Source organism: Vombatus ursinus, unplaced genomic scaffold (genome assembly GCF_900497805.2).
Source record: "Vombatus ursinus unplaced genomic scaffold, bare-nosed wombat genome assembly UNPS02000580.1, whole genome shotgun sequence".
Lineage (NCBI taxonomy): Eukaryota > Metazoa > Chordata > Mammalia > Diprotodontia > Vombatidae > Vombatus > Vombatus ursinus.
Window position 1 is genome coordinate 26004471 of NW_020940358.1, and position 23793 is coordinate 26028263.

The 23793-nt window shown below is 44.2% G+C and overlaps 1 protein-coding gene across 2 annotated transcripts in view; it reads left to right on the forward strand.

Annotated features, from left to right (window-relative positions):
• SULF2 (sulfatase 2) overlaps window positions 1-23793 on the forward strand; it is a 144412-nt gene that overhangs the window by 7271 nt on the left and 113348 nt on the right. For both annotated transcript variants that reach the window (XM_027851385.1, XM_027851384.1), the window contains exon 2: window positions 22274-22520. In XM_027851385.1, the coding sequence (XP_027707186.1) occupies window positions 22346-22520 (175 nt within the window). In that variant the 5' untranslated portion in view covers window positions 22274-22345. The remainder of the gene's footprint in view (window positions 1-22273; window positions 22521-23793) is intronic.

Here is a 23793-nt window from a genome sequence, read left to right on the forward strand (position 1 = left end):
CCGAAAGAGAAAATGAGGAGACTTAAGGAGGATTTTCTCAGCTGAAGGAAGGAGACAAGTGCCCACGGCACTCTGGGATGTGGCCATCTCCTTTGCCCACGTTAATTCAATTCAACAGCACATGTTTATGAAGCACCTATCGCCCGTCCACCAAGGGCTTTTGTTCTAATGGGAGACATAGTATGTGCAGAATAAGTAAATACATTGTCATTTGAAGAGGGAGAATATACTACCAAAGAGACCATCGCTGAATTTCAAAGTCATTCTCTTCATTCATTTTAAATGCCTTATGTGGGTGGAGTACTATGCCAGGCAACCAATGAGGTGCAAAGCTTAAATAAGACACCATCCCTGTCTCATGGGCTAGTAGCCTAGTGGTCAACAAAGTTCTAAGTAGAAGCAACTAGGTGGCCCAGGAGATAAAATACTGAACCTGAAATCCCTAAGTCCTGAGTTCAAATTCCACCTCAAACACTACCAGCTTTGTGACCTTGGGCAAGTCCAGTGCTTAACTTCTGTCTGCCTCAGTTTTCTCCCCTGTAAAATGGTGATATAATTGCATCTAGAGCCCAGGGTTGTTGTGAGGATCAAATGGGATAATATTTGTCACATGGTTAGCGCATTACCTGGTGCATCGTATACACTATATATAATATATATACAGATATATGCTATTATTATTATTAAAGTAGACAAGTGGCCCATAGTTATCTAGCTGACCCCAGACCATGCCTCACATACTCTGTAAGCATCCAGCCCAGGAGTATTTTTCCTCCTTTCTACTATCATGCCTATGTGACTTTCATCTGTGCTCTGGGAACAACAATCATTCTTCCCCCTGCTCCTGGAGAGGCTGTATGGCATCATGGTTAGAGGACCAGCCTGGGCATTAGGAGTACTGGATTCGAGTCCTGCTTCTAACACAGTATTGTCTGGAATCCTGGGTAAGTCACTCCACCTCTCAAGCTCGAGTTGCAGATTTGATGCTGCTCTTGTTGGGAGGAGTCTCTGCATCTGGGATCACCTGGGGGCTATAGTGGATAGAGCACTGGGCCTGAAGTCAGGAAGACCCGAGTTCAAATCTGACCTCAGACAATTGCTAGCTGTATAACCTTGGGCAAGTCACTTAATCTCTGTTAGTCTCAGTTTCCCCATTTACAAAATGGGGGTAATAATAGCACCTATTTCCCAGGGTGGTTATGAGAATCAAATGAGACAGTCTGGCAAAGTGCTTAGCATAGTGCCTGGCACATAGCAGCTACTTAATAAATACTTAATGGGCAGCGCGGGTAGTGCAGTGAATAGAGCTCTAGGCCTGGAGTCAGGAAGACTTGAGTTCAAATTCAACCTCATATTCTTCCTTTGTGACCCTGAGCAAGTCACTTAACCCTGCTTTCCTCAGTTTCCTCATCTGTAAAAATGAGCAGGAGAAGGGAATGGCAAACCACTTCAGCATCTTTGCCAAGAAAACCCCAAATGGGGTCACAGAGTCAGACACACGTGAAACAACTGAACAACGATTCCCTCCCTTCTTTTCCTTCCATCCTTCCATCTTTCCCTCCCTACTTCCTTCTTTCCCTTCCTCCCTTCTACAATGAAGAAATTATAGGTATAAGTCCCATTCTATCCCACTCATTTAGTGTCTGGGGGGTATACTAGCTAATTGAATTTCTGATTAACCATAACCTTCTCCTTTTCCTCTTCTCCAAGCCTTGGTATTGAAAACTTCCCAAAAATATCTCCCTTAGTAATTGAATCAGATTCAGTGGATGCATGTGAATGTGTCTCTCCTTGATGAATCATCTCCTGGACCTTGAGCATTTGGGATCATCATTCAGGGTTAGGGATAAAGGTGGAGAACATGGGGAAGATTGTGCCAGATCTGGACAGAGCTCAGATCAGACTCTGAAAGCTGGTTTTGGCTTTTTGTTGGGTCTCTTTTTTTTTTTTTTAAACAAAGTTCCTGATTTCACCTCATTTTCTTATGGTTTGCCTTTCTCTTAAGATAGTGACAAAAGTGACAATACCCGACTCAGACCAGCTACCTTCTCTATGACGGCTTCCAGGACTCCCCTCCCCGCCCTCCTTCCCTAACAGGAAGCCATTTCTACTTCCTCTCCATTTCCACAGGACTTTCCTTCTGTGATTGCACTTTCTGATGTTTTTGTGTGTTTCCGTATCTTGTTTTCCCCACTAGCCTGTGAGTTCAGTAGTGACAGTTGCTTCCATCTAAACAGCACTTTAAGGTTTATGTCACTTATCTCATTTGATACAAGCCTGTAAGAGAGGTACCACAGTCATTATTTTCCCCCCATTTGACAGATGAAGAAAACCAAGGCTCAAGGTGATCAATGACTAGCTCATGGTCATAGAGCTGACATTAATCAGAAGTATTATTTGAACCCAGGTCTCGTAATATAAGCCCAATGGCCTTTCCCTATACTATCCTGTCTCTGGGAAGGTTGAATACCTCTTGTAGTAATAACATTCAACAAATATCGGGGCAGCTAGGTGGCACGGTGGATAGAGCATGGGCCCTGAAGTCAGGAGGACCTGAGTTCAAATCCGGCCTCAGACCAAACACTTGACACTTACTAGTTGTGTGACCCTGGGCAAGTTACTTAACCCCAATTGCCTAAAAAAAAAAAAATTCAACAAATATTTAATAAGCGTCTACTATGTGCTTGAAGGAGGCAGTTAGGTGGCTCGATGGATAGAGCACAGGGTCTGCAGTCAGGAAGACCTGAGTTCAAATCCAGCCTCAGACACTTATTACCTGTGTGACCTTGGGCTAGTCACTTACCCCTGTTAGCCTCAGTTTCCTCATCTGTAAAATGAGCTGGAGAAGGAAGTGGCAAACCACTCCAGCATCTTTGCCAAGAAAATCTCAAATGGAGTCACAAAGAGTCAGACGTGACTAAAACTACTGATTAACAATATTGTGCTCAAGGAGAGTACAAGGGTAATACCTTATATCTGTATGTTGGATATAGAGTTTCAAGGTGCTTTCATGCTTATTAACTCATTTTATCTCCTCAATAAGTTCATCAGGCAGGGAGAGGGGCATGATATCCACTTCCCCATTCTTCAGGTGAGGACATCCATCACTTGTTTAAGGACACACAGTGAATTTGTCGATCTGTGAGGAGCTCCTATGGGATTTGGAGTTAGAGGATCTGGATTCAAATCCTGGTTCTTAGTACCTGTACACTTAGTACCTGTGTGACCTTGACCAATTTACTTGAGTTCTTGGGGCCTCAGGTTCCTTAACTGTAAAATGAGGGAATTGAACAAGACAACGTTTAAGATTCCTTCCAGCTCCAAATCCGGTGATCTTCTGATCCCTAGGGAAATTAATTGACATTCAGAGGAGAGGGAGGAAAAGGAAAGGGAGTAAGTAAGGAAAGTCCTTCCCATTGCAAATTCCAAGAAAAGTGATGGATGATCTAGATTTCCTATTATACAGAAAAATCCTAGCTAGCATTTACATAGCTCTTTACAGTTTACACAGCACTTTACAGTGTACAAAAGGTACTCCAGCAGAGTAGAAAATGTACTAAATGATTTAAGATTAGGCGGCAAGCTCTGAGCTTATTATCTATGGGGACTCCCTGGACCTCATTCTTCTCCTCTGGTAAATGAGAAAGTTGAACCAGGGGAACGTTAAATTCTAAACTCTAAACTCTCTCCTAGCTCTGAATTCTGTGATCTGTGGGCCTCACAATAACTTTATAAGGCAGGCAGCATAAGTATTATTATCCCTACCTTACAAAAGAAAAGACCTCATCTAGGGTAGATTTAAGTGACTTAACCAGGATCACACAGCTAGTAAATGAGAGGGAGGGGGAAGGGAAAGGGAGTATGCGATTATGCGATTATTAAGCACCCACTCTGCATCAGGGACTGTGCTTCAAGCTTTATAAATAGAATAGGTGGCTCTGGAGTCAGAGAACCTGGGTTCAAGCCCCATTTCTAGTGCTTGCTACCTGTGTGACCTTGGGCAGGTCACTTAACCCCTCTAGGCCTCCCATTGCTCATTCTTTTTTTTTCTTGGTTAGGCAGTGGGGTTAAGTGACTTGCCCAGGGTCTCACAGCTAGTAAGTGTTATGTGTCTGAGGCCGGATTTGAACTCGGGTCCTCCTGAATCCAGGGCCAGTCCTCTATCCGCTGCGCCACTAGCTGCCCTGCCATTGCTCATTCTTGAAGGGAGAGTGTTGAACTGCATAGCTTCAGAGATCCCTCCGGCTCTAAATCTAGGTAGTACAGTAGATTGAGTGCCAAGTCTGAAGTCAGGAAGACCTGAGTTTAGATCCAGCCTCAGACAATTCCCAGTTGTGTGACCCTGGGCAAGTCACTTAACCCTGCTTGCCTCGGTTTCCTCATCTGTAAAATGAGCTGGAGAAGGCAATGACAAAACTGTTCTAGTATCTTTGCTAAGAAAATCCCAAATGGGGTCTTGAAGAGTCAGACACAATTAAAATAACTATACAACAACAGGTGTATTTGTTAATGTGTATGTATATATACATATATACATATAGGCATAGATATACATTTATGCATATGTATATAGCTCAATATAATTGCTTTCCTCTGTAATCCTATGTATTTTATTTTCTGTATTTTAAAACATTATTCAGAAGAAGATCCATGGGCTCCACAAAAAAAAAAAAAAAAAAAGGTTAAGAAACCTGCCCGAGACCATAGAGTGTCAGAGCTGGGAGGGATTTTTTGTTTGTTTTTGCTTTTTGGGGAGGCAATCGCGGTTAAGTGAGTTGCCCAGGGTCACACAGCTAGTAAGTGTCAGGTGTCTGAGGCCAGATTTAAACTCAGATCCTCCTGACTCCAAGGCTGGAGCTCTATCCACTGCGTTACCTAGCTGCACTGCCCCCCCCAGGGACTTTTAAAGTATCCCTAGGAGCTTGAGGCCCAACATGGCGCACGCGCGCGCGCGCACACACACGTAGATTTAAGTTCCCTAAGAGCAGAGACTGTCTTTTGCCTCTTATATCCCCAGCACTTAGCACAGTGCTTGACGCATAGTAGGTGCTTAGTAAATGTTTATTGATTGATTGATTGAGGTAGCAGTTAGGGGGTTCAATGGATAGAGCACTGGGCCTGAAATCAGAAAAACCTGAGTTCAAATTTGGCCTCAGATACTCACTGGTTGTTTGACTCTGTGCAAGTCATTTAACCTCTGTCTCAGTTTCCTCAACTATAAAATGGGGTAAAATAGAGCCTACCTTCCAGAATTGTTGTGAATATCAAGCGAGATAATTGTAAAGTACCTGGCACATGTAGGTGCTTAATAAATGCTTGTTTCCTTCCTCCTTTACTTCTCCAGGACTGATTCGGCCTCTAGATCTAGTGCTCTTTCCACTGTACTGTGCCACCAAAGGGATTTCACGCCAGGTGGCACAGTGGATTGAATGCCAATCCTGGAGTTGGGAAGACTAATCTTTCTGGGTTCAAATCTGGCCTCAGACACTTCCTAGCTGTGTTACCCTGGGCAAGTCACTTAACCCTATTTGCCTCAGTTTCCTCCTCTGTAAAATGAGCTGGAGAAGGCAATGGCAAAACTGTTCCAGTATCTTTGCCAAGAAAATCTCAAATGGGGTCTTGAAGAGTCAGACATGATTAAAATAACTATTAAACATTAAACAGCTTATTAAACCATGGGTCTCCAGGTGTTAGAATCTGCCTGTCCTTGTCATTGCAGGTGGCTCTACACCCCTGCAAGGCTCAAATAATCCCTCCAGTCCTCCTTAAGCTCTGCAGCCTGTGCTTTTTAGAGTCAGTGATCCCTAGGGGAGAGCCCCCACCAGTGTGCCCAAGTACTGTATCTCTCAGTGGTGCTGAGCCAAAACACCAGCTATGGTCCTTTTATGTCTCAGTATCCTCATCTGAAAGATGTGATTTGCTCTCTGTCACCAGTTCGGATTATCGAGCCTGTTCATGAGGCAGGGTTCCATCCAATGGAATGGGTGTCCCCAGATCGTGCCCATTCCCCCCTCCCTGGCTTACTCTGCTTGGCCCAACTGTCATGGTCTTAGCTTTCACTTCTCTTTCTCCTTCCAACGAAGCCATTAGCGTATCTGGTGATGCAGTGAATTCCTAATAGCGGAGAGGTTTTCATCGTGACACTCAATGGAAAATTGGTCCCGGCTCTAGGACTACTTCTGACCTATCAGGCAGCAGGAGCTTCTTCTACCACTTTACAGTCTATTTCGAGCTGCTAATTAGATTTCACAGCAAACACCGGGTTAGGAATGGACCTGTCATTCTAATTCTCTTGACTCACATTTCTAAATTTAGCTGGTTATTTGGTAAAATTGCTTCAATGCTCTCACCCAGCTACCAGTACATGTTTCCCAAATAATTGTGAGCTTCGAGCCGTCTCCAGGGAGTGCTAATAAGGAGCTCTTCACCTACTAATAACAGGGATGTAACATGTAGAAGTTGTTTATACATCTGTGAAAGGGGGGGAGGGGGAGCCTAAGTCAAAAGTAATTACTGAGGTAGAAAGGAAGCTGGTCATCATAAATTCTTTTTTATATTCCTCGTGGAGGGTAATGGTAATTTCTCTAAGTGTAAACATTCATTTCACGTGGATAAACACACACCTGCACTCGGTACCTTCCAGGAAGGAATGAAACCCTGGGACAGAAATATCCATCACTCACTTAGAAGACTGTGGAATGGTAGGACTGAAAGGGATGGAGCTGGAAGAAGGGATCTAAGCACTGTTTAATCTATTCCCCTTATTCAATAGATGAGGAAACTGAGGTTCAGAGGGCTTAAGAGCTCACACACAGCTAGAAAGTCATAGAATTGAGGGTAGAACTCAAGTCCCTTGACTCTCTCTGTGGAAGAGAATGTGAGAGCTGAAACAAGGGACCTTTTGTGAAATTGTCAAATCCTTCATTCTCTTGGAGTTGTTCAATTCAGTTGTTTTTCAGTCATGTCTATCTCTTTATGACCCCATTTGGGGTTTTCATGGCAAAGATACTGGAGTGGTTTGCCATTGTCTACTCCAGCTCATTTTATGGATGAGGAAACTGAGGCAAACAGGGTTAAGTGACTTGCCCAGAGTCACACAATTATTTAGTATCTGAGGCAAGATTTGAACTTATGAAGGATGAGTCTTCCTGATTCCAGGCCCAGTGTTCTCTATCCACTGAGCCTCCTAGCTGCTAATTAGATTTCACCACAAACGCATGGAGTATCCCTTCTCAAAGTGTGGTTCACAGACCCCTGGCATCTGGTCAAAACTATTTGTTGAGATCATAACTATTTTCACAGTACCACTAAGACATTTTTAAACTTCTAATATGGTAAACATCAATAGATGTAACTTACATATACAAAAGTTCTTTGGGATCATCAATAATTTTTAAGAGTAAAAGGAAATCCAAAGACCAAAAAGTTTGAAAACTACTGGCCTAAAGGATAGAAATCAGAAAGTACTGGGTTCAAATTCCACTTTTGACACTTAAATAATTGCATGACTTAGCAAGTCGCTTACTGTCTTTCAGCCTCAGTTTCCTTATCTATAAAATGAGGATAATACCTACCTTACAGAGTTGCCATATGGCTCAAATGAGATCATGTATGTAAAGCACCTTACAAACATGTAGTAATGTAATGTATGTAACAACACTGAGGCACAGTGTAATATAATCGATATGAAGGCAAGAAGGTCTGGGTTCAAGACCTACCTCTGTCACAAACTAGATCTGTGACCATGAGCAAGTCACTAAATCTCTCCATGCAACTAACTCTCAAAGTCACAGTTAAGTGGCCAGTATGCATCACTTTAGGGAGTAGGGATGGGGAGTGATTTCCACACTTTCCATTCCCTGTACCAACAAAATCACAGGTCCGGACAAAAAGAGGAGTCAGATCATTTTCTTTGTTTTCCTGTTCTCATTATGTTCAATAGAGTTCAAATAGAAGTGGTCTAGAGGCAAGTTACTGTTCTGATATATTTTTTAAAAATGGTCAGACTGTTGCACAGGTATATAAAATAACTGGGTTTTTTGTAGTCATATAAAAGTATTGGTTCATGAATTCATCCTCTGAAGACTTACTGTAAACCTCTTCAGAAAAACTCCAGTAACAGAGGATGGGGATGGTATGTACTTCATCTTATCCTCACATGGCTTGGATTTCATCTCTTAGGTCTCTATGTTTTGAGAGCTTTCCATACCATGTAGTTTAGTGATTATAAGTATTTAGTATCACAACATCTATTATGTAGCTTGTTCTTAAGTTTTTATGGGTTAAAGTAATATCTAGGTGATGGTGGGAAACAGTTTTGTCTGTGGTAGTCAACAAACATTTATCAAGGAAGTATTAGGTACCAGACACCAGAACAAAAGGGAAACAGCTACTGTGGTTTGCCATTTCCTTCTCTAGCTCATTTTGCAAATGAGGAAACTGAGGGAAATGGGTTAAATGATTTGCCCAGGGTCACAAAGCTAGTAAGTGTTTGAGGCTGAATTTGAACTCAGGAAGATGAGTCTTCTTGTCTCTATGCCGAGCACTCTATCCACTGCGCCACTTAGCTGATATAGATGTAGATACAGATAGATATGTAGATATGTATAAGAAACGGGGCAGCTAGATGGCATATGTGTATATAAAAATATGTGTGTGCATACATATATACAAAAAATGAGGCAGCTAGGTGGCGTACATGAGTGTGTATACACATGTATATAGGTATATACAAAAAAATGAGGCATTTTGGTGGCTCACTGGATAGAGTGCTGGGCCTGGAGTCAAGAAGACTCGTATTCCTGAGTTCAAATCCGGCCTCAGACATTTACTAGCTGTGTGACCCTGGGGAAGTCACTTAATCCCGTTTGCCTCAGTTTCCTTGTCGGTAAAATGAGCTGGAGAAGGAAATGGCAAACTGCTCCATTATCTCTGCCACGAAAACCCCAAATGGGGTCACAAAGAATCAGACATGACTGAAAACACCTGGACTGTCACAATATACTAAACAGTTACAAAGTGATTTGGGTGAGAAAGCTCTAGCAGCTAAGGAGATCGGTGAGGAAAGGTTTCACATAGAAGGCGGTACTTGATTTGAGCCCTTGAGAAAAGTGGGGTTTCTGAGCAGCAGAAGTGGGGAGAGAAAGTGTGTTCTAGTTTTGAGGCCATGTAGCTAGTGCAAAGACACAGAAGCAAGAGATGGATGTTGTGTGTAAGGAACAGAGAGAACACTAGTTGGGCTGGATCGTGATATGAATGAAAGTCAGTACCGTTTACCAAGGCTAGAAAGGTTCCACTGCAGTTTATATATTGAATTCTCAAGGAGAATGGAGAGTGGAGGTCTATATTTGTAACATGGGGATTTGTCATATTAGTTTATATGGGAAAGGGAGTTTTGGCAGTAATAATTGTTGTCTTGTTCTTATCTTTTGCTATCAGGTTCAGTCCATCAATAAACATTTATTAAGCACCTGTTGTGTGCCAAGAACTGTGTTAAATGCTGGGGATACAAAAATAGAGGCAAAAGACTGTCCCTGCCCTCGGGGAACATAGTCTAATGGAAGAGACAGTATACAAATTTATACAAAGCAAGCTTTATACAAGATAAATAGGATATAATTAACAGAAGGAAGGCACTGGAGTTAAGAGGGATTGGGGAAGGCTTCCAGGAAAAGATGGGATTTTAGCTGGGATTTAGAGGAAGCCAGGGAGGTCAGTAGGTGGAGCTGGTGAAGGATGGTATTCTAGGCATGGGAACCAGCAGAAAAAATGCCCAGAACCGAGAGATGGAGTGTCCTGTTCATGGAACAGCCCAGGAGGCTGGTGTCCCTGGATTACAAAGTACATGTCAGCAAATAGGCTCAGATAACAATGGTCCTGGGACAAGTTTCTATCCTGCCTTTACTCCTTTGCATTTGGTGTTCTATGAACTGTTGCACAGGTGGACAAATGAATTGCTTTTTGCAGTTGAATAAATGTGTTAGAGTGCTTGCTTCTCCTTATCAGACTCTCTGAATGTCTCCTCAGTACAACTGCATCACCTTGCCTTGCACATACAGTATCCCCAAAGTCTTACTGCAATTTTTAGCTTTTATCGCTTTGAATTGCACCAGTATTTTCAAGACACCCATATAATCGTGATCATTGGCAACAGACAGGACAGTAGGGATGCTGCGTGCCTCATCCTGTGCCCTCAGGGTTTTTATCTCCCCTTCTGGGTGTCTCCACCTTGAAAGCTTTGTGTTCTGTTATTGTTACTCTTACTATTATTTTCCTGTTGTTGGTATTGTTTTTGTTGTTATTGCACATGAGAAAATGACCTGGAGAGGTTAGGTGCCTTAGGCCAGATCACACACCTAGCAAGATCTGCCATCAAGACTGAGGTGTCCTGACTTCTCTGTCTCAATGTTCCTTCCCTCCCTGCCAGCAGCAGCCTAGAAAGGGCAGTGGCACTGTGAAGCTCCGCAATTAGAAGAGAACAGTGATTCTGCCCAGGTCCAAATGGATGGCTTTTGGCCACAGAGAGGCCCTGGGGAGCCACGACTTTGTTCCAGGGCTCCGGGGGCCGCTTTTGTCCACAAGTGGGTTGGCTGGTGAAGCGTGACACCAGGCACAAGGAGCAGAGGTGGACATTTCTATTTGTAATTTCATTCTCCCCACCTCCTTCCCCCAGAGCTTGCAGGGACTGTTGAGTGACTTTATGCCTAGGCATTGGATTAGCTAAGTGTAATTTTCAAGGGAAAGAGAGCAGACTACATTGCAGACATCTTCAAAACTCAGAATCCTTTGGGTGCTTTTCCTGCAGATAAACTCATAAGGAGATTAGGTGGAGAGTATCCCTTCCAGGTATAGAATTTTTAAAGTAAGCCATTGTAGGTCAGTGTCTCCCAAAGCAGCCATGACAATTTTACAAGTGCAAGGGCTGTGCTAGGCCCAGGAACACGACCACTCGTGCCCACTTATCACCTGCCCTGCCTATAGGCATAGATTTATGCCATCTAGGAAAGAACCCAGCACTTCTAGACTACCAAGGGCCTTGCCATCCAAATACCCAGAGGCTCCTGGGAAAAATCTTTTGAAAATCCATCCATCCTTGACTAATTTCATAAGTGACTTTGAGCAAGTCATTTTCTAGCAAGAGACAGGGCCAGACCAACATAAAAGCCCAACACTGGATGACCCAAATGAGTCTGTGTCAGGAGAAGACATCAGTCCAGCACCCAGACCCAGAGCAAGGCAACCCAGGCGCCCCATCCAACGCAGGAGACAGGGCTAGAGCGGCGCCCGGTGCAGGATGACCCAGGAACCCCGTATCCATGCAATGGGAGACAGAGCTAGACTAGCATCGGGGCAGCCACTGACAGAACCACAACAGGAGATAAAGCCAGGGGGCAGCTAGGTGGCGCAGTGGATAGAGCCCTGGAGTCAGGAGGACCCAAGTTCAAATCCGGCCTCAGACCAAACACTTGACACTTACTAGCTGTGTGACCCTGGGCAAGTCACTTAACCCTAACTGCCTAAGCAAAAAAAAAAAAGAGAGGGAGAGAGAGATAAATCCAGACAGTTCCTGCAAGAGGTGGGACTTCTTCTTAGCAATGAAATTCCAGATTGGGCAGTGCCTACCCGAGACAAGACACTTGGCCAAGTTTAGACGAGGATGTGATGAGCAGGACAGTTTTGTCATTACCAGTTAAATTTATAACAGAAATTCAGTTTCACGTACAGTCCTTTTTTCTGTTCTTTGTACATTTAAATTTTTATATTTATACTGAAATGTCTATGAAGCAGTTAGGTGGCGTAGTGGGTAGAACACTAGGTCTGTGATTAAGAAGACCTGAGTTCAAATCTGGCCTCATTCACTTTTGATCTAGGCAAATCACTTAACCTCTGTCGGTCTCAGATTCAACTGTAAAAGGGGAAAAATAGTAGCACCTACTTCCTAGGGCTGTTCTTTGTTCTTTACATAATGTGTTCTATATATAATCAGATCTCTAGAGCCAGAAAGGACCTCAAACGCCATCTAGTCCAGTCCCATTATTTTTACAGATGGGGAAACTGAGGCTTAAGGAAATAGAGTGACTTGCCCAGTGTCACACAAATAGTAAGAGTCAAAAGTTTTGAACCTAGGATTTGAACCTAGTGGCACAATGGATAGAGCACTGAGCTTGGAATCAGGAAGACTAATCTTCTGAGTTCAAATTCAACCTCAGACACTAGCTGTATGACCCTGGGCAAGTCACTGTTTGCCTCAGTTCGTCATCTGTAAAATGAGCTGGAGAAGGAAATGACAAACCACATCAGTCTCTTTGCCAAGAAAACACCAAATAGGGTCACGGAGAGTCAGACATGGCTGAAAACAATTCAACAACAACCTCTGACGTCAACACCTGTGTTCTTTCTACTGTCCCTCATTGAATACTTAAAGTTTACAAAGTACTTTTTACGGCAACACAGAGCTGTGGAGAGAGTGATCCAAGTACCATCTTCTCCATTTACAGGTGAGGAAAATGACTTGCTCAAGGTCATGCAATCAGAATTTAAGCCCTCAGGCCACCTGGCTCCAGTTTCAGAGGTCTTTCTGCTGTACTTTGCTGTAATCCTTTCTAGCTGCTGGTACTCCATGATTCCCTGTCAGGAGAACAAGCTGATGTGAGTTAAAGATGGAGCCTGGAAGCAGCTAGGGAGAGCAGTGGGTAGAATGCTGGGCCTAAAATCAGAAAGACTTGAGTTCAAGTTCAGCCTTACACATACTAGCTGTGTGACCTTGTGCAAGTCACTTAACTTTAATTTATCTCCATTTCCTCATCTGTAAAATGGGAATAATATGGTGGTGGCTGTCTTTCGTGCTTGAAGAGGACCAAAATGACATCGCTGTGTTGGGGTCAGGGTACAGTGTGGCCGTCTGTGGTTGATCAGACCAAGATGAACCCTGAAGGCTCTACCCCAGGTCAGGCACAGATAGTCCATGTGAACAAAAAATGGGAATAATAGTAGTGCCTGACTCTCCACCTCCCCAGGGTTGTTGTGAGGATTAAATGAGATAATAACTGAAAGGTGCTTAGCGCAGTGCCTGGCACAAAGTAAGTGCTACATACATGTTGTTGTAATTATTATTAATCATCATGAAGTGTTCTTAACCTTTCAGGCACTCTTTGATGCAAGGCCAGGAAAGAGGAGAATTTATCTTAGGAACCCCCAAACTGCCCTTCTGCTCCCTCTCTTCCTCCCCATCCTTTAAAAGACAACTTTCAAATCCTTCATTTGCACTGTAGTGTCAGTGACTCATAACACAGGACCCTCCCCGCCTCCCCCTTCCCAGGAGACTTTGCATTTTTGGCAAGGATCGAAGCCTTAGATGGAGGAGGAGATGTTCTGATGTTGAAATGTCAGGCGTCAGCTGATGAATGTTTAGGGGATAGAGATAAGCCATGCCCCCCTGAAATCTCACCAGTGGGGTATTGTGTTTGTGTATTTGTCCCTTCCTGTTTAAATGAGTAGACATATGCTGATTGCAGAAGTGGATGAGAGGGTTAGTAACTATGCCCTGAATGCCAAGACCTAACTTGTCTCTTGAACTTTGCTGTTTCCTTTTCCCCCTACCCGGAGTACTCTGGCCAGTGCTGGGGAGGGTGGTGACTTTCCAGCTCCATCCCTGTGCCCGTGTAATGGGTGTGATCCAGGCCGTGCAGGTCAGAGTGTGATTCAGTCACCCTTAGAGGCCCACACAAGCCATGGTGGGGCTTGGTGGTGGGCAGACTGAAAAAGACTTACAAAACCTGCCCCCACCCCCGTTTTGCCAAACAAGATTATAGGATTTGGAGTTGGAAAGAACCTTAGAGAGGATCTACACTAACCCACTCATAGTGAAGGAAGTCCCCAGAAGGGAAGGTGACTTGCCCAAGATCACACAGGCAAAGCCTGGATTCATGCCCACATCCTTTAACTCCAGACTCAGGGTTGATTCTGCTGTTCCAGGTTCCCTGCGTCTGCTTTGAATCTTGTTTCTTTGAATTGTCTGGCATGGAGGCATAGGATACTGGGAGGAATCTCCTCAGAATTGTATACTTTAGAGTTTAAAGATTTCTTAGATCTAGTACCTTTCCGTTTTTACAGGTGAGCCAACAAGCCCAGGTTCGTTGAGGGACTTGATAAAGATTACAGAGACAGTTAACATTGGAATCGGCATGAGAACCCAGCTATCCACTGACGAGTCTAGCATCCTCTGTCATTTTATCTGAATTTCTGAATAGAGAAATGGAATGTTTGTCTCTGAGCAGGTGGCGTGTCTGTGACAATGTTCCTGGGCATGGAACCCAGGAGTTCCTTATTCCCAGGTTTTTCTGGTCACTGGCTAGCAGCTTCAGAAAACCTAAGTTTGTATTTAAGCCCCAATGCTTACTATATGCATGACCTTGGGCAGGTCATTTATAGCTCTCTAGGCTTCAGTTTCCTTATCTATAAGATAGGAGGGAGGGGCCTAGAGCAGGAGTTCTTAACTTGGGGTCTTCAGGTCTGTGAACTTATATGGGAAAGAAAAATGCATCTTTATTTTCACTAACCTTCAAATGAAATTTAGCATTGCCTTTAATTATGAATTATAAAAAATAATTCTGAGAAGGGGTCCATGGGCTTCACCATAGTGACAAAGGGGACCATGACACACAAAAAGGTTAGGAATATCTGGCCTAGGGGGTCTCGAAAGCCACTTCCATCTTGAAATCCCTTGAGACAGAGTAGATATAAGGGTTAGCTACCCCAGTAGGGGAGAAGGAAACTCTGGGTGAGAGATAAGCAAGGCAAGCCTGGACACCCAGCACTAACTGGCATTTTCTTAAAAGGGCCTCAAAAAGCAGAGAATCCTTGTGCAAACCTTCCCAAATGCTGCTGTGGCCCTCTGTGGCCGTCCACATGGCAGTCCTCTCGGAGCAAGCCTGCCCACTGTTTCAGAAGGGACGTCTTCTCCCTCTTGGCCAAGCTCTGACTGGCCAGGCCTCCCGAGGGCAGAGTAACCTAGTAACCTGCGCCTGGCCCCTGCGAATCTTGCCAACCTGACCTTTTCCCCGCCGAGGACTTCATCTGTTTAAGTATGTTTCCCCACCTGTAAAATGGGATGATGATTTCCCTCCCCCTCTCCACCTCCCACCTCTGTCTCATGAGATCACAGGTGTTAGAAATGCTTCGTAACTGTGCGGTATTCTACAGATAGAAGGCGGCGTTTGTGATCATCTCTGCTTCCCCTGGGTATGACTCATCTGCTGGTTCAACAGATGTGCGCTTAAACTCTTTTCTTATTTATACCCCCTTAGCCCTGGGGTCCTAGTCTTGACTATCCCCCTTGCAATCTTGAGTTAATGCCCCCCTGCACCTTTACCCTGACCGATCACTCTCCCCCCCTCCCGTCTTGGGTCTTGTTTCTCACTTAAAATACCCTCTCCGTCTCCCCCTGTTGATATTATATCCATCCAGTCTCTCCCCTATCTGGTATCATAGACAGGGCCCCAGCCCTTCCCAGTCAGAAAGACCTGGGTTCAAATTCTGCCTCAGACACTTAGTAGCTGTGTGACCTTGGACAAATCACTTAACCTCTCTCTGCCTCAGTTTCCTTATAGGTACAATGTAAGGGTTGGATTTGGTGACCTTTAATGTGCCTTTCAGTTCTAAATCGGACAGTCTGCTGAAGCCTAGGGACCCTTTCTCAGATTGTTTTTAAATGTATAAAATAAGATGCATAGGATTATGAAGGAAGCCAGTTAGAGTGAGATACAGTTATTAGGATGTTAAAAAAAAAAAAAGCCAAGTCCACAGATTCCCTCCACCCTGCCCCATCTAATCCTCCCAAGCTAGAAATTGTTTTTCCCTTATTGAATCTGATAATACTTTTTTGGGGGGAGGGGGATGGAGAAGTCTAGACCTATGATTTCATTACCACAAAGAACTCCCACAGAGGAAACTCCCTCTACCAACACAGATCAGTAATTGTTCATGAAAATACTTTTATTCATGTTATTTTTCTATGTTCATATCTTGTTGCCTTTATATCCCCAATATCTGGGTTTTTGGGTTTTTTTTCGGGGCGGGGGGGGAGAGTTGGCTAGGCAATGGGGTTAAGTGACTTGCCCGGAGTCATACAACTAGTAAGTGTTATGTGTCTGAGGCCAAAATTGAACTCAGGTCCTCCTGACTCCAGGGCCGGTGCTCTATCTACTTCGCCACCTAGATGCACCTGTATTCCCAGATATCTGATGCCGTTTGATGCCAGCTTACTATGTGACCAAGCATGATATTTTGCACATAGTAGATGCCCTATAGATAGATGTTTGTTGAATGAATGAGTGAGTGCAGAGTTTGTTTCACTGATGTGATGTGGTACTGCCTCAGTGATCTGGCTACACAGGGATAGAGGATCGGTGCAGGGGGGCCACTACTGATGCCCCTCACTTTGGGGGTGAACATTTAGCGTCTGTGCCAAGTCTGGGTGGGTAGGAGATGGGAGAAGGCTATTTGTACAGGGCTACAGTTCTTCTGTCCCTTTGTTTCTGGTTGGGTTTTGGTTTTTTGGATTGTTTTTTTTTTTTTAAATTCTCCTCCGCTGCAGTCCAGGGCCTGGGAAGTCACGGCCCTGCCCTAGGGAGAGCGACTGCCTACAGCAAAGGGAGGATCCGGGAAGTAGAAAGGCCTGACAGATGCCTATGTGTCATCCTGAGTCTAGACAGGATTCTGGATGTGAGAGGTTTCAGATCGCACATCCCCCTTCCTCCTCTGCCTCTCCCTGTTCGCTCACTCAAGCTGTTTCTCTTACCTGAAATACCCTACCCTCTGCTCGTCTAAAATCCTGTCTGACCCTCCAAGGCCTGAGTTCTCACCTGGATCTGGTTCTGGTCCTGGCTCTCACTTTAGCTGACTGTGGGGACATTACTCTTCCTCTCTGGGCCTCAGTTACCTCCTATGTAAGAGGAAGCGGTAGGGCTTGGGTAATCTCTAAAATCTTTCTCTAACTGTGATATTTTCTGATAATCTGTCATCATAATCAGCCAACAAGCACGTAAGTGCTTATAATCATTCACTATGGTAAGCCTTGGGGCTACAAAGACAAAAGCAAAGCAGTGCCTGCCCCCCAAGTAGCTGACATTCTACTCGAGTAGGTTATTCCATGTAAGAATGGCTGAATACCCCACTCCCCCTGCCTCACCCACCCCATCTTTTCTTGCTCTGGGGAACTCCTTCAAGGCAATATCCCTGTTGGGATCCATGTTGGGGCTGGGATCCATGTTGGGGTTGGGATCCATGTTGGGATTGGGATCCATGTTGGGGCTGGGATCCCTGTTGGGATTGGGATCCATGTTGGGGCTGGGATCCATGTTGGGGTTGGGATCCATGTTGGGGCTGGGATCCATGTTGGGGTTGGGATCCATGTTGGGGCTGGGATCCATGTTGGGGTTGGGATCCATGTTGGGGCTGGGATCCATGTTGGGATCCATGTTGGGGCTGGGATCTATGTTGGGATCGTGGTTTCTGTGAGCCACTTTGATTGTGCCTGATTGCTTTGGACTGTGCAACTCTGCCTCACTTAAATCCAATTCACTTGCAAGTCAAGGCATTGCCTAGTGATGTCCAGGACCACCACCACCACCACCAAGATTTCCTTGGATCAGTGATTCTTAACCTTTGCATCATGGGTCCCCTTTGGCAATCTGGCAAAGCCTAGGGATTCCTCAGAATGTTTTTAAATGTGTAAAATAAAATGCATAGAATTACAAAGGAAACCAGTTAGACTGGAATGCAGTTATCAGAATGTTTAAAAAAAAAAAAGCCAAGTCCATAGATGCAAGGTTAAGAAACCCTGCCCTAGAAATACCCCTGTGCCCCCCAAGATGCAAAGTACCAAAGGCCGAATGCAGCCTCAGAAGTCTAGTATCCAGACTAAGGGAGGGGCATGTATCCATCAACCCACATCCTCAGGGCTGCGTTCAGTTCTGGATACCACTTTTTAAGAAAGGATGTTAACCAGGCCAGGATGATGAGGGACTTATGCCCATATGATGCGAGGATCAGTAAAATGAACAGAGTAGAAAAGATGGGGTGAAAAGGAGGGGACAGGGCATTAGCTTTAGTTATCTGCAGGGCTGTCATTGGGAAGAGGAAGTGTGTGTATATGTGTGAATATATATGTGCATATATACATATATGCATACATACACATACATATATGGCTCCAGAGGGGAGGGAGCGAGGGAATAAGCATCTATATAGTGCCTACTATGTGCTGGGCATTGTGCACATGATGCTTTGTAAATAATATCTCATTTGATCCTCACAAGAGTCCAGCATAGTAGATGCTATTATTACTGCCATTTTACATTTGAGAAAACTGAGGCAGACAGAGGTTAAGTGACTTGCCCAGTATCACACAGCTAGTAAGTGTCTGAAGCTGGATTTGAACTCAAGTCTTCCTGGCTCCAGGCTAAGCATTCAATCCACTGTGCCATCAGATGCCCAGAGCACTGACTGGAGCAGTAGAAGGGAACATTGGGGTGGGGGTGAGGGCGAATAGGAAGCTACTAGAGTGTTGATTTCAACTCCATAGAAGGAAGAGCTTTGTAAGATAGTGAGCTCCCTGTCACCAGAGGTGTTTAAGTGGATGTGAGATAACCACTCTCCAGGGCTTCTATAGAAGGGATTCCTGCACTGAGTGTGAAGTTGTACTATACCCCCTGAAAGCCCTGAATGTGTCTTTTCAACATTAAGGTTCTGTGACTGTCCCTGTGCCCTCTTCAATGTATCAACTCCTCATACTTCAGCAACAAAATTGATTGATATTTTTGAAGCTTTTGCAGTGAGGCAATGTGATGCAATGCAAAGAGCACAGGATTTGGAGTCGGAGGACCTTGGGTTCAAATTTTGGCCCTGCTATTTACGCCATCTGTATGACCTTGGGCAAGTCACTTATTCATCCTTTTTGATCCTTAGTTTCCTCATCTATAAAATGGGGTGGGGGTGGGGCTAGAGGGTAGACTAGAATACCTGTAAAATCCTTTCACTCCTGTGAGTATCAAGCACATACTATTCTGGCCATCAAGCGGGTTCCAGAAATTAGGTCTGATGCAATCCTTACCCTCACAGACCTCCTAGTCTTATAGGGAATGTGTCAGGTACACAGGCAGCTATAAATTTCAAAAACGTACTTGCTAACATGTGGTAGGTGCAAACAGTGCCATGTGAGGCTGGGGACAGGGGATAGCCAGAGCCAAAGTTGCCTTCATGGGAAGAAGCTTCCTCCTCTATCTCATTTCCCCCTTACCCTGCCTTTCCCATGCTGGCCTGGGTTTTCCAAAACTAGTTAATCTGCCCATTTTTAATTTTAGGGAATTTATTAGTAAATGTTTCTGGTTCTTTCTGGGCTCTGCTACCTAAAAGGAAAAAAAACAATACAGTGTAGAGGACAGGGCTGGGAATCAGAAGGTCAAGGTTCTAGTCCTGCTGAGTGGACTAGATTAGCAAATTACTTCCACTTCCTGTCCTCAGTTTCATCTATAAAAATCAGACAGTTAGACAAGCTGATCTCTGAGGGTCCTTCCGGCCCCTTCTCTGTTCTCATTTTGTGTTCTCAGATCTCCCTCCTCCCCCTGCAGTTAGGGTGATATTCTATGTTCTAAGGGCATTCTAAACTCTGATGTTCTGTGTTCTAAGTGTCCTTTCTGCTCTTAATAGTCCATGTTCTAAGAGCCCTTCCATCTTCATAATGCTGTGTTCTAAAGGCTTGTCCTCCTCTGACATTCCATGTTCTAAGGGCTCTCCCCCTTCTAACAGTCTAGGAATCAATCACGAATTTCTGCATAGAAGTATCGAAATCTATTTGGAAGGAAGGACTCCATAAATACCAACTCAAGTCCCTCCTGACATTTCTCCAGGTTAAATACAGATGCAGGAGCTAATTTTTCTCTAAATATTGGGAATTAGCTGTTTCCAAAGGCCTTGTACTGGGATAGGAAGCCTTGGGCTTGAAAGAAAATGCCAGCACTGTACTCAGAGAGGGGAGCGATTGTGTGGTCCTGGGAACAAAGCTGTGCTATTCGCCTTTTGGATGGAATATCAGTTGGTTTTGCTGAATGGGGTTTGGTGTAGGCCCTTTTAGTTCAGCCACTTCGAATCTCACTAAAAGTAGGCATCTTCCCTTGTGTCATTTTTTAATTGATTTCCACCACATCATTACAGTGAGCTGGCACTTGGCCAGGAAAAGTTATCATTTGGGAAATTCATCAAAAATTGACTCATTGATCACTTGACCTGATGTAATAATTAGCACTTGTTAATCTTTATCTCATTGCTACTGGTTCTCTGGCTAAAGTTAGGGGAAGGAAATCCCATTGATCCTGAAGAATCCCAACGGAAGTTTTTATCAGTTCCCAAGAGGACCATCTCTCTCCAGCAGGATCAGTCAGATGACAGGCTTATCCTTTGAGTACTCATCTCAGCCCTTCTCTGCATCAGCCTTTGAACATGCCACTAGCCACCGACACCAGGAAATTCAGTCTCCATAGTGTGTCCCAGCTTAGAATCTAGGTGCACTGGGGCCAGAAGGGACCTTAGGAAGAATCTGTTGCAGATTCCTCATTCTACAAAGGAGGAATTGAAGCAAGGAGAGAGGAGCACACCTGCCTAAAGCCATGCCTGGCAAATGCCACTGGGACACTTTAGGTCATTCCAACTGATTTGCATTGCTTAAGGTATACTTTGGGATCTGATGAGCTAAGAAGGTTTTGTCCTGAAATACCAAAGAGGTCTGTTTCTCATCATAAGTGTGTCATGCTCATTTCAGGAAGGATGTTGACATCTCACAGACCTGTCCTATGTTATAATGCTTTGCTAATAATAAAATGGCTTATGTAGAGCGCCTTCCCTCTGGAGAGCATGAAGCAGTTGTATATCTTTGCTCTCTTTTATCCTTACAGGGCCCCCGTGAGTGATAGGTAAGGACAGGTATTTCACAGATGGACAGCAGAGAAGCTGTCACTTGCCCAAGGTCACACAGTGACCCCGCTGTAAAACCTTGACTCCTCAACCCTTTTTGGGGGGGGGGGTGCTGTGCTGCATTCCCTTTAGGTAAAAAAAAACAAAAACATACATTTACTCTTGGGAATACACTTGAAAGTTCATTTTGATAAGAAGCAGAATGTCACATGAAAGAACAAGCAGGCTCTGTTAGCACAGGGACATTCTCCAGTTATAATCCCTTTGCTGCTAGAGCTTTGGACCTGAATTTGGAGGTAGGAGAACCCAGTGGTTGGACTATGTGGACATAATTATGATAATGGCCTATATAGTATTTGGTTTTTTTAAAAGTGTTATATTTTGGTTTTTATATCACCTTCATTTCCCAATATGTGCCTCCCTTAATACACATTCCTTATAAAAAAAAAAGAGAAAAGCAAAGTTACCTCTTTTTTTTTTTAAGCATAACAACCAATACATGTATTGATTGTCCAATGATGTATGCAGTGTTCCACACCCTTCACAAAGAAGGGAGGGAAGAGGCTGCTTATTGCTTTTAGGGTCCCCAAAGCACACTCTTTTTTTCCCCTCTCTCTGTATTTGGGTAGCATTTTCCTTTTATTTTTTGTTTAATAGTATTTTCCTTTTTCAAATTACATGTAAAGTCAATTTTCAACATTCATCTTTTGAAAGATTTCGAGTTCCAAATTTTTCTCCCTACCTCCTTCTCCTCCCCCCCACCTTGAGACAGCAAGCAATCTGATATAGGTTATACATGCCAAAGCACACTCTCACCAAACCTATGAGATAGGTGCTTCCTGTATTATATTATCCCCGTTGCAGAAACCGAGGCTCCCAGATGTCAGGGCTTACTCAGGGTTGCCCAACTAGCAAATGTCAGAGCCTGGATTTGAACAGTTCCTCCAGCTTCAACTCCAGTGTTCTTTCCATCACAACCATGCCAAGACCTTCATTTTTTCTTTCTTCTATTCTTTGAAGAATATGTCTCAAGAATCTAGTTGTGTAGAGACAAGTGCCTTCTCAGGTTGGACAGTTAGGGCATCATTAGATGCCCTCCAGATGATTGCTGGACTCCAGCAAGGAGAGGTCCTGGGAAACTGAACACATTTTGTCCCTGCCCTTTGTGGACTCGAGACTTGGGTGGGCTGTGGCTTACTTAACCTTTTCAAAGAATTTCACAGTTCATGTAAAAGGATTTCCTAAAAATTATTTTTAGTTTATTTTTGCATGAATATCAATGTGGTTCTCTCTTCTTTTCTCACAGATCTGAACTAGGAGAAGATAAAGAAAGCAACTTCAATCTCCCGGGTTTCACAGGAACCAAATCGGTGAAATAATGGCCCCCTACACCCTTCTCCTCAGCTTATTCACTGTGACTGTAGTCTCCCTGCTGGACAGCAGCTCAGCCTTCCTGTCCAGTCAGCGCCTCAAAGGGAGGTTCCAGAGGGACCGGAGGAACATCCGTCCAAACATCATCCTTGTCCTGACAGATGATCAGGATGTAGAGCTTGGTAAGAGACCCCAGACACTAGAAGGATTATGCTTGTCAGAAAAATTGCAAATCCTCTCTGGCAGAGTTCTGAGGCCAGTTCTGAGTGCAATACAGCACTCCCAAGTGAAGTTGGGCAGAATGATCTGGTTTGAAATCCACTTGAATGGCAGACAGACAGAGGTTTGTCTCACAAGTGGATGTGGATTCAGATGTAGCTCTCTGCCTGAAAGGTAGATTTTCCACTTGTTATAAACTCCCATCCCTCTCCTGATGAAAATGTGCTTTATTCCCCAGGGATTGGGGGGCTCCAGGAAGGGAGGGGGCAGTGCTGGGGGAGGTGCCGATGCTGGCAGACATTGACCAGCTGCTACTAGCTTCACATCCTTAGCTTACTTTTTCCCTCTCCACGGAGACAGGGTCATGCCAACTAGCTTGAGATTAATCAGGTAAGACTTGGAAACTGACTGATAGTTATCAACTAGCCTGTTGAAGACCTCCTTGCTTGAGATGGCACCTCTGTAGAAAGTATGACAGGCAATCCAAATGAAAATCTGCTCAGTCACACTGTTTCCCTAAATGTGGATTTCCTTAGTTATGGAAGGAAATAGAATAAGCATTTATTAAGCACCTACTGTGTGTCACACACTGTGCTAAGTGTTTTTACAAATACTATCTCATTTGATCCCCACAACAACTCTGGGAGTAGGTACTGTTAATTATCTCCATTTTACAGATGAGAAAACAGAGGCAAACTCAGGTTAAATGACCTGCCCAGGGTCAGACTACTAGGACATGTCTGAAGCTGAATTTGAACTCGGATCTTTCTGTCTCCAGGTCCAGCACTCTACCCTCTGTGCCACCTAGCTGCTGCTGGATGCAAACTCACCCCTTTCTGGATCCTTTATATAGCAGAAAAAGCAGAAGTTGGTATTTTAGTTGCTGAGAAGAGGTGATTTCTATGAGACCAACTCATTTCACATAACAATTTGTGTTACTGATCATAGGAATAGATTTTCCCAAAAGAGTTTATATGAGCAAAGAGAGCTTGCAGAAAGGAAGCAGGCAGCACCCAGAGAATGTTATTGATAACCTTGGTATGCAAGGTGCAGACCTGCCAGGCAGTAGTGTTTAAGATTACTCACATTCTATAGTTATGATGGGTATTTGCAGTGGGGCGAGTTTCATATTTCTGAGCACAGTTTTGCCTGGGATGCTTCCAAATTATCCTCAGTCCCCAGAAACGTTGCCCGTTGTAAGTGTTTAACAAATGTCTGAGTGAATGAAGAGGTGCT